Genomic DNA, 11,721 nt, shown 5'->3' on the forward strand with positions numbered 1-11,721 from the left:
TAGCTTGTTCCTCAAAGTGGAAAAAACTAATTCCATTCTGTTCCAGTCATCCTAAAAAAAATACATATGAGGCTTCAATTGTCCAAAGTCAGCAACTTTAGGGAAAAAAAAAACAAAACATCATATCAATAGATGGTCACCTAAACCTCACCTAAGCCACTACTTAACTAGTACACTATAAACTGTGCATTTGGTTTCAGTAAAGGAAATAAATGGATCTTGGAGCAAGGAATAACCCTGGCTCAAAGACAAATGGGGAAGTGGCAAGATTCTTCAAAGCCACAGCATTAGACTTGTAAATGTGGTGTTCTCTTCACAGGCATAAGATTGCTAAACACCCAAGCTCTTTTAATTTACAAGTGGGTTCATCAAGTAGATTGATTTGATATTCATTGTTGGAGTCCCCTGTGTAAAAGGAAGTTATTCCAATGGTGTTATTTATCTGTAAAGGTTATGATTTGGTTTTTAACTTTCCCTTATTTTGTTGGGACATCATTATGTCTTGATGTCTTAAAAACTGGAAAGGTATTTTCTCTTTCTCCCCACCTGCGATGTCTCTGGTTGCAGCAGTTTTTCACTGCATCAGTGAAATTTAGAAGTGAGACCCAAGTCATTGCTTGCTAACAGAAGGCAGTTGCTCACGGCAAAAATAACAGAGTGGGAGCTGTAAAACCACATACAGGTGTGCATTCCTGAGGAAACAAATTTTCTGTAAAATCACACACCAAAATTAACAGAGCTTATAGAAACAAAAAGGTTGAGGCTGACCTCTAAAACCCTGTTCAACCCAAACAGCGACAGAAGCAATAATAATCCGTATTAGAACAAAACAGAAAACTAGCCCAGTTAAATCTCTTCTGCATTTGCTTTGTACCATGTATTACATTCCTTTGCAACCTTAAAACCAGAAGGAGACTGGAGGGTCGCTTCTAACGGAGACCATTTTTATCTAAATTAACAATGTGATCTAAGATGCTGGCTTCCTCACTAATTCTTTATCTTAATACAGTGGGACAATGTCCCATATTTTCTGCACTTGTCCTCACAGCTTCACCAGATAGTCTAATGTAGAAAGCAGTGTGGTTATCAAAGCCACTAAACCAGCCTCTGCTTGTGCTCAAGAAAGGGCCTTCTAAGTCTTCTTACATTGTAAGGCTTTCTCATAATTGAGAAAAAAGCATTCTGCTGATACTGCAAAGCATTAGCACCTTGCAAGTAATCACATGTGAGCCAACATGACTTCTGTGACCATCTCTTATTTCCCTATTTACCAATCATATATGGGACAACTGGCCTCCAGGAAACAGGTTGTAGCAGGGTAGATTGTGTGGCACTACTCCATCCTGGCTCTTGTTTTTCAGCCACCATTTGTGATGGAGAAGTGGATTGTAGGAATAGTAGAAAATCAGACCGTGGAATGCACTGTCACCTATGAGGTAAGCTCCAGGGAAGAGGACTGAGGCTGTTACTCTCTTGGTTTTCCCTAGGAATTGATTTGTTCCCCCCTAGACCTTAGACTCTACTGGGAGAGAAATTATTTAATCAACATGAATAAGGGAAGATCAATAATATTAATTCTAACAAAGTGTTGGGAAGGAAAAGAAGTGGGATAAACCTAACTAGATGGAGAATGAGGCATTCATTCATTCTTTGGCTATGGATGAGCATCTTCTACATGCCACGTGATGTGTCCAGCACTGGGGATATATAAGCAGTAACCAAAGCAGAACTTGGCCCTCGTGGCGCTTAGCGTTTCGAGGTGAGTGTAGATCAGTGATTCTTGCACAGGACAGAGTGCACCCTCCACGCCCACCCAGAGTAGGAAGGAGGCCTGTTATTAAAAAAAAAACAGTTTCCAGTGTTATGATATTTTTATATGGAAAAATAGGAAAAAAAACTGAATTTATAAAATAGGCTATCAAAATTTAAATTTCATTCATCTCCCAGGTATTCATCTAGATGCAGATGGTCAAGCTGTGATTAAGATATACAAGGTCTGGACTGTCTGGAAATTTGCATTCCATTGGGCAAGAGAGAGAAGAGATAATAAATAAATAAAGGCAGAGAGTGATAATTGACAACCAGAAAATAGGGTGACTCGGGGCGTGAGATTGCGTGGTCAGAAGAGGAGACATTGGGGTGCAGAGGACAGCCGGCACAGCAGCCTGAGGCACAGGTTAATGACAAGGCTAGAGAGGAGACTGAGGCCAGATCACAGGGCCTTAAGGGCCTCGGTAAGGAATTTGGATTTACTGTGGAGATTTTTAGGGAGTAGAGAGAAATTATAGTCCAAATATGTTTTCTAAAAAACCACCAAGATCTGCATGGCTGGTGGTACGTATGCTTTACAAGGTAGAGCTGCCCTGGGGGAAGAGGGCGGGGGTGGGATGGTTATAGTATGGAGTCTTGGCAAACATCGAGATACTGGTCTGAATCTACCATCAATAGGACGTGAATTTCTTTCTTTCGTTCAACTATTTATACAAGAAACATTTACTGAGGAGTTTCCAAGAACCAGGCACTATAAGCGGTGCTTGTACCCGTTCCATCGAGAGAAGGTTATTGTCCTCACCAGCCAGGAAGCCCCACCTCGCCAGGAAGGAGCCGCCAGAGAAGCAGCGCCAACCATCGAAGTGGTGTTCGCTTGCAAAACCCAAGAGAGGCTGAATGGTCTTGGACAACTTGGAATCTAGACCATTCTGGAGCCTGTTGATGAGTCCTCGTTCCCCAGGGGGGAAAAAAAAAACCCTTTTTAGTAACTGGACAGCTACAAGGGTCAGATTTCATTTCTCCCTGTCTTAGGCAACCTAGAGACACACTACTCCAAACTTTTTTCTTCTCCTCCTCCTCCTCCTCTCACCTCTCCCTCATATTCCTCTTTCACCTCCTTCAATTTAGATTCCTTGATGACTACATTGCTTCTGTCTGTATTTGCCACTTCAGTATTTTTTTTAATTAATTAATTTTTAATTAGAGAAAGTGTGGTGTACAGGAAAATTCATACAGAAAGTACAGGGTTCCTATATATCCCACCTCATTTGCAGTCTTCCCTACTATTAACACTTTGCAATAGTGTGGTAACTTTGTTACAACTGATGAAGCCATATTATTATAATCATACTAATAGCTATAGTCCATAGTTTATAACATGGTTCACTGTGTTGTGAAGTCCTAGGTTTGTTTATTTTGTTTTAAAATTTTTATTCTAGTAGCATGTTACAACCTGAAATTTTCCCCTTTTAACCACATTTAAATATATAATTTGGTGGTGGTAACTGCACTCAAAATGTTGTGCTACCATCACCACCAAATCTTTTCCATCTGTTTGTACAGAAACTGTACCAGATAAGCATTAAGTCCCCTCTGCCTACTCCCAGCCCCAAATCAACTATATTCTAGTTTCTAATGCTTTTGAGTTTGCTTATTCTAATTATTGCATATCAGTGAGATCATACAATATTTGTCTGATTATTTCACATAACATGATGTCTTCCAGGTTCATCTACATGTATCAGAACTTCATTCTTTTTACAGCTGAATAATATTCCATTGACTGCAAATACCATATTCTGTTATTCCGTTTGTTGGTTATTGAACACTTGGGTTGCTTCCATCTTTGGGAAATTGTGAATAATGCCACTATGGATATCAGTGTGACTTCAGAATTTTTTAAAGCATATTTCCATAACCTTATTGAATTCAGGAAGATGCTTTTTAATCTACACTAATTTATAACACCAGGAAAAGATTCTAACTAATACCAGTTATGAGTGGGGATTTCAGCAGAAGAGAGTGGTGTTTCTTGATCTGGTGACCTCTCCTTTTTCTGACCCCTATTTCTTAACTCTTAATCCCATCTCACTTTTGCACCTGTTACTCTTCACCCTGATATGGGGAATTACTCCCAATATGCTAACCACTCCCCTCTAGTGCGCCTGGTGATCAAAAGCATTCTTGAGCAAAGGGGCAGTAAAATTTTAATTTAGTCAATAAAATACCTTTTCAACTACTATAAACAAGAAGAGATTGTCTCATTTTTCATTTCTTATTAAACAACGAGGTAAGTTGAGGTTTGCCAAATATAATAAACTCCAGGAGAAGAAAATTGCATTTTTAATTACTGAGAATGCTATAATCCACTAAGGAAGAAAGTGGTTAAAATTTTCATCTTAATCTGTTGGCATGTTTAGACAAACGGCACAGAATATTTGACCAATGCATTGGGATAGCGTACTAAAGAAAATGAAGTGACATGACTACCTGACTATCTTTCCTTACTTTATAAACATTTGTATGTTTGGTCATGGGTTTCTTTTTTTTTAACAGAGTGATGTTAGAATTCCAAAAAGCACTAAACATGTCCATTCGATTCAGTGGAGTAGAGCAAAACCTCAGGATGAAGTGAAAGCAGTCCAGCTCGCCATTCAGACGTTATTCCCCAACTCAGAGGGCAACCCTGGAAGCAGGTCTAACTCAAGTAAGTTTGTGTTCAAACAATGGATGTGTAATAGATTCCAAAACTTAAGTATGAAATTCTCATACCAGGCACAAGCGCCAGTCACGGAATAGACATAGATTTCTAACATAATACTTCCCTCTGATATTTTCAGGATATTGGCTTTAAACACAGTTTATGTGGGGAGTAATATTTATGGAGTTATAAGTATGAGCACATTGTACTAAATTTCAATATTGGGAGAACTGTAATTAAAGATGAAAACTGATGATTATATTGCATTGATAAATAAACATATGTGTGCATATTTATATACGTGTGTATCTAGTTTCCAAAAGTGTGCCTGCAGATGAAGATAATAATCTTCTAAGACCAGCTAACATTTCTATGAAGCCACTGCGATCACCGGGGCAACATCTTGAGTCCTGGACACCACTAGGACATCAACCATGAGCACAAGGGGAAGGATGGGAGGGAATAAGAGAGTGGAAAAAATGAATATACAGGAAGAGAGAAGGGAAGATGGAGAAGGAGAAAGCATGAAAAGCATCCGTTGGATAGCAGTGATGGTGATTACAGGTGATATAAAGAAATCCTTTAGAGATAACAAAGGGGGAGGCCCATTGACTTTGCCAAATTGGTCATTATTTGGTTGATTCAGGGAAAGAATTCAGACTCTCCACTTTATAGGTCCAGAAACCCCAATAAAACCCAGGGTTAGGCTCTGTAGGACTGACACAGCTACCAAATACATGGGAGATAAAAGTATCAATCACTATGCAAATTGATTCTTTTACCATGAGAAATGTATCTGCCAAACAAACCAGAAATATGCATTTTCTGATCAATGCACTTTTTCCCCCATAGGAAAATATCAAAGGTTCTCTGGTGGACATGGAAAAAAAGCAAGGGACTTTAACTAGCTGACCCTTATGGCTGGTGTCATTGGGTTAGGAGAACCTGAACTCTACATACTCCACTGTAAGGACCTGTTTGCCAAGCAGATCAGATATTTTAAATGTCCATCGGCCAGCAAGCCCAGAATCCTGGACAGTACAAAACCCACCCGTAAATTATTTGACAGCATGCTGGACCTGCCTTCCTTTGTCAACATTGTTGATTGATTTGGTTACATTTTTTCATAATCAATCATGAAAAGACATTCTGGGCACCCCAGTAGGACTTGAGTTTTTACCAAGATTTCTCAGCTACAAATGCATTCTCCAATGCCTTTTAGGGCATGCTATTTCTACAAATATTTAACCTAAATTATAGGTGTCGGTTCTCACTAGGTTCTCTCTCAGGAGCCACTCTATGTGTAAGTTCTTTTATTTGCCAACTCAACAATCTTGTCTTGCATGGCCTTTAACGAAGTCTTACTATAATAACGAATATTTTTAGGGCACATTTTACTTCTGTAGGACTTTCACAGTCATGATCCTATTTGATCTCTACATCACCCCTGTGAAATCTGTGGCGTCTTCTCTCTGCATTTGTGCTGTATTTTTTTCTTCCACTAAAAGCTGTTTTTCTATTTCCAAACCCACACGGCCCAAAATGGCCACAAACAGCTTCCAAATTGTATATAGTTCAATTTCCACTACGTTGAGAGTCACCAAATAGATATTATATTTGTTCCAATTTCAGATTCCCTGAGCTAAGACTTGGTGCTATTCCTTTCAAGGATTCTCCCCTGGACCAACTAACTGTGTCAACAGGTTGAAGTGGTGGTGGGTGAGTGGTGAGGATGCACTGGACATGCTGGAGGCGTGTGCACAGAGACAGGTAGAGGCAGTTCCTAAAAGAGGGCAGCAGGACATTGAGTAAGTGTCCTCTACTTCTCTTAAACATAAGTCTTTTAGGAAATAGCAAAATTCTTCTCCCTTCTGTAAAAGTGTAGACAGAAATTGTCAATACCCTTCTGTCTCCTATTGGCACTGCTCTGGATAAACTTTTTCTCTCCGATTATTAATTGAAGAGACTGCAAGAGGAAAGTAGTATTTACATCCCTTTGGCTTACTCCAGTTTAGCTAGTTTGCCTTCCTTCCTTCCTCCTTGGATTATTGTTTCCCATATGATGTGACGACTCAGAGGACACCCCCTGTTAGCAGTTAAGATAGGTATTTTTCAGCTGCAGGTAAGAGAAATCCCAGCTTAGTTGGCTTACTCCAGTGGTTCTCAAAATGTGGTCCCTGGACCAGCCACCTGGGGTTACTTGGGAACTCATTAGAAATCCAAATTCTCAGCTCAGCCCCAGACCTACAAAATCAGAAACATGGGGGTGGGGACCAGCAGTCTGCATTTTAACATGCCTTCCAGGTGATTCGGAGACATTCTAAAGTATGAAAAACACTGGCTCAGATGATAATGAAATTTATTACCTTCCACAGCAAGAAGTCCAGAGGTAGGGAAGGCTCCAGCTGCAGTAGGATAAGTGAGCTCAATGTGTTCCGCCGTGGAAAGGAAACTTTCCTTCTTTCTCTCTGCCCTACTCAACATGTTGGCTTTGCCCTCAGGCTAGCTCCTGTGAGGCAAGGATAGGAGCCAAAAACATAAACCCAGCCGAAATCCCAAGAATTAAGCTAAATACATAAAGCATTTTAAAATATTCCTAGTCTACAGAGGCCATAAATGGGAGTTAAATTCAGAGTCAGCCAAAAAAAAGATCACTGGGCAAACAGATTGGAAACATCCATCCTGAGGGATTGCTGCTCCTCCAGGTGTTTGCTGCTCACCTTTTGAATCAGTGGCTCCCTGTGGGGATGGGGAAGGTGCTGGCCGGGCTGGCTTAAAGAGACAGGAGCATGAAAAACAACACTGTGGCTCAGTTTCCTCATCTGAACATTACAGAAAATTTCCACTTCACATTAATGTTGTGAAAGTGAAATGAAATAGCAGAAATAAAATGTCTAACCCAATACTTAGCACAGGTAAGTGTTCATTATAACTGCTAGTTCTCTGCCCGTCTTTCCCTCTACCCTGAGATTCTCTTTTATGACGTGTGCTCCAAAGAGACAGTCCGAGTTGGGCAGACAAATTTCTGTTGCAGTAATTGGAAACTGGTCAGTGTGGTCCTGGTTGGAGGTAGCTTTAAAGTACAGAAATGGAGAAATAAACAATAAGAAAAACACAACACTCTTGACAAATCTAAACTAACAAAAGATTAATCAAGGCCCTTATATCCATCCATCCCATTTGTAGCAGCAGAAGTGGATATTGTCGTTCCACCAGAGAGACTTCTTTCTTAAGACTCTTTCTATATATTTGGAATAGTCTCATTGTAAGAACAGTTGTCTTATTCTCTTGAGTTATTATAATGAAAGATATGTTATTATTGATAAAAATACTTATGATTCAATACATTAAGTATATTCTGAACTTTAGGAAATTGAACTTGCTACTAATTAAAGTCTCATGAGCATTTGGAGATGTAGATCTGGGCTCAAGAGCTCATCAGGGCTGGAAACACAGATCTGGGATCCTCTGCCTAGCAGTAATCGGTGAGACCATCTGAGTGGATAAACTCACCCAGAGAGAGAGAATACAGACAAAGGTTATGCAAAAGACCAACCACGGCACTTTGGGGAACCTGACATCTAAGGTGCCAGAGGAAAGGCAGAACCAGTGGATGAGACAGACGTGGAAGGATCAGGGTGTTGCTGCAGCCCAGTGAAGAGTCCAGGATGAAGGAAGGGCTCAGCTGTGTCAAATAACACAGAGGGGTCAAAAGAATGAGCCCCAAAGCCAGGCCTATGTATTGGCAAGGAGACGGTTTGAGAAGGTCACTTTAGTGAGTGGAGTTTGAAAAGCTAGAAGCCAGAGAGAAATGGGCTGAGGAATGAAGGGAAATTATGAAATTGGAATCTGTCACCTTGAAACTACTCTTCCAAGGATTTGGCAATGAAGGTGATACAGGGGACAATTACATGTTGCATTTTTACTGTCAGAGATGTAAGCATGTTTGTAGATGGCAGAGTATTTAGAAGGTAGAAATCGAAGGCATAGGAGAGGAAGGGAACGTAGAAGGGAGCAAAGTACCCCGGAGAAAGACAACTGGGAGCCAAAGCCCAGAAGGAGGGGTTGGCCTCGAAGAGAAGCAAAGAAAATTGTGTTCAGCTGTAACTTTTTAAATGTTGCCAGACTTTGTAGAGAAGGAAACTTCAGAGGAAAATAAAGTACTTTGGCAATAATTCCAAGAGGAGCATAAGTGTGGCTTAGTCCTTCTTTTGTTAGTGTGGTTTTAAAACTAAGATGCTGAACAGTCACTGTATGTGGTATTTATTATGTGCATTTTCCCATTACTCAGCCTCATGAGAACACTCTCTCTGCTCTCTGAGATGTAGGAAGTATATATAATTTTGTGGAGGGAGGAGGGAAGAGCAACCAGGGTCAGCTTTGATGAATGCTACATGCAGCTACTGACTTCCTTAAAAATGCCAATCAAATAGCTCTGTCCTCAAGTCGCTGAGAAATGCACTAAGCATTTCATAACCTAGCTCCTATTCAGGGAAAATTACTGCCCAGTTACAAGAGGCAAAATTAGACGAAAAGGAAGCTTGTAAAATAGTTCATCTGGAGAAGGTAGACATTAAGTGTCTTTATCCACTATGATGAGCCTCTCTGCCCAGATACACCAAGATGCTCTCCAAGTGGACTGACTGAGCAGGTACTGCCTAAATGGAGAACACTGAAAATTAGCCAAAAAGGTTATCAGGTGACTGGAAGACTAGAAAGGCCCCTCTCAGGGAGGTGACTCAAGAAGCTGTGAGAAGACTTTCAGAGAAGTCGACGTGAAGTAAAGACGGCCCTGTAGTATAAATGAAGCCTGTGAGTGGTGTCTGGGCGAGTCACTCACCTCAGGGCTGGAGCGACCCGTGCGGAGGTGGTGAGGGAGGCTGCTTGCTGGCAGAGAGAAGTGAGTGTGCCCTGTTCCTCTCCAGACCCCGCATCTGCACAGGCTCGCCAGGGTGGGTGAGGAAGCCGTGGCAGGGAGGACCATTGGGGCATGCTGGGATGTTCGGAATGAAGTCAAGTCACTTAGGAAGGAAACGAGCCTAGGTATGAGGTACTTGCTTATTCACTGAAACGTAGCTTACTGAAAGATCCCTGTTAACGAAGCATTTTCTTTTGCCTTAACTTCTTCCTATTTGTCATACAGCTTCATTTTTCATGATGAAAACATTTCTTGTTGGTATCTCCCTATCCTTTGGAGATATGAACTGTCTTACCTCCAAGCAATCCTGGCTGCCTCAAACACTGGAATATCATTTCCTTTATCTCCACTTTGGGCCCTTGGATCCCAGAGTTTAAAAGTGCTGGTTGGCAAAAGCTTTGGAAGGCGCATTTTGTTTACTATGTATGACCCTGCCACACAAATATGACACACAAAAGCAGCCATTTCCAGAAGTGACAATGTGGCTAAGTAGAAAGAAGATGGGATTCGGAGGCAGAAGGGTTTGGGATTATTGGCTGAGTGACTTCCGGCAAGTTACTTGACCTTGCTAAGCTTCAGTCTCCTCGTTTATAAAATAAGACCATTAGTATTTAACTGAAAAGATTATTGAGGGTTAAATGAAATAATATTAAGTAAAGCCCATGGAACAGTGCAAACACATAGCATGAACTCAGTAAGTGTAAATCCCCTTATCTTAAAAAGTGTTTATAACAATAAAGAGAATGTATTTCTACTACCCTAGAATTTCTATGAATGGTAATGCTCAGAGCCTCCCAAACAGCCTTGAATTATCCTGAGATAGGCTTATGAATTAGGCATGCAGCTTTACTGTGGTCCTAAAGATGCTCATTTCCATTTCTTCTTGCAGGTGCTGATTGCCAGTGGTTAGATACTCTGAGGATGAGGCAGATTGCCTCTAACACATCTTTACAGCGTTCCCAGAGCAATCCTATTCTGGGGTCCCAATTCTTCTCATACTTTGATAACCAGGATTCCTACGCTGCTGCTGTGAAGCGAACCCAGGGGCCCATTAAGTATCAACAGATTACACCCATAAACCAATCCAGAAGCTCCTCTCCCACGCAGTATGGACTGACCAAAAACTTCTCTTCTCTGCATCTCAACTCCAGGGACAGTGGCTTTTCCAGTCTTAATACTGACCACTCTCTAGAGAGGGGTCGATTCTTAGGTAGGAACAGGGGCAAATACAATCGTGGGAGTGTCTCACTCAATTCTTCTCCCAGAGGAAGAGATAGTGGGAAAAATCAGCATTCCACTCCTGCAGGAGAAAGATACTTTGGGAAATTCTATAGGGTTTCCCAGTCAGCGCTCAACATTCACCAGTCACCTGACTTCAAGAGGAGCCCGGATGAGCACCATCAACCCAGGACCATCCCGGGGATGCCTCTGCAAGCTGAGACTGACTCGAGAGCCAGCGAAGAGGACATCAAAGTTAGTGAAGGAGGATGGACCAAAGTGGAATACCATAAGAAACCCCACAGGCCCTCTCCTGCCAAGACTAGCAAAGAAAGAGCCAGAGGAAACTACCGTGGACGGAAAAAGTTTTGATGAATTGAACTAAAATAATTTTCTAAGCAGTTTCGTTTTTTGTTCATCTTTACTGGCTTTAGGTAATATGGTGCCTTCGGATAGAAATAAATAACACCACCACCACACACACACAAACTCTTCCATTGTCTGGATTTGGGAACTATCTTCTAATTGTGACTGCAGCTATACCAGGGGCAAAATTATGGATGTTGGTTGCCTAGTGATGGTGACTAGATTCCAACATAACTATACATATTTTTGCCCCTGAAATAACATTTTCCGTGCAGAGGATATGCCATCCTTTTACCTTAACTGCTGATGTTCTGGTTAGCAGCGCCAAGGTCTAGGGCAAGGCAAATGAGGCACTCACCAGATGCAAAATTTAAATTAAAAAACTCAGTAATTAAAATAAATATTTTAATGCAATATTTAAATAAATGAAAATTAATTCAATGAACGTCTGCAATGAACAGAATATCAAAATTCTAAATAAAGACATGATCAGTGTTACTGATTTTTCCTTTTGTCTCAGGCTTCAGTGTGGTTCAGCAAGGCACTGTTACTCACCTTGTCTTTATTTTAAAATTTCAATATTTGTTCATCATTAATTTTTTACATGAATCTTCATTCTGGAAGTTATTGCAGTGAAATATTATTTATCTTTATTAGTAACATTTTTTTGGTGCCTTCTTAAGTTTTGCACCCAAGGTGAGTGCCTCACTTGCCTGACCCCAGCCATAGCACAGCTGGTTAGTATTTA

The 11,721-nt window shown here is 40.9% G+C and overlaps 1 protein-coding gene across 6 annotated transcripts in view; it reads left to right on the top strand.

Annotated features, from left to right (window-relative positions):
- Positions 1–11,009, top strand: part of MAP3K20 (mitogen-activated protein kinase kinase kinase 20) — a 230,073-nt gene extending 219,064 nt beyond the window's left edge. For 4 of the 6 annotated variants that reach the window (XM_077154165.1, XM_077154170.1, XM_077154169.1 and 1 more), the window contains exons 18-20: positions 1,362–1,436; positions 4,327–4,477; positions 10,279–11,009. In XM_077154165.1, the coding sequence (XP_077010280.1) occupies positions 1,362–1,436; positions 4,327–4,477; positions 10,279–10,979 (927 nt within the window). In that variant the 3' untranslated portion in view covers positions 10,980–11,009. Of the gene's footprint in view, positions 1–1,361; positions 1,437–4,326; positions 4,478–4,784; positions 5,036–10,278 lie in introns of all 6 variants that reach the window. The other 2 variants (XR_013172859.1, XM_077154166.1) reach the window with 2 other exon arrangements.
- Positions 11,010–11,721: the final 712 nt, after the last annotated feature.

This window comes from Tamandua tetradactyla, chromosome 3, assembly GCF_023851605.1.
Source record: "Tamandua tetradactyla isolate mTamTet1 chromosome 3, mTamTet1.pri, whole genome shotgun sequence".
NCBI classification, from domain to species: Eukaryota; Metazoa; Chordata; class Mammalia; order Pilosa; family Myrmecophagidae; genus Tamandua; species Tamandua tetradactyla.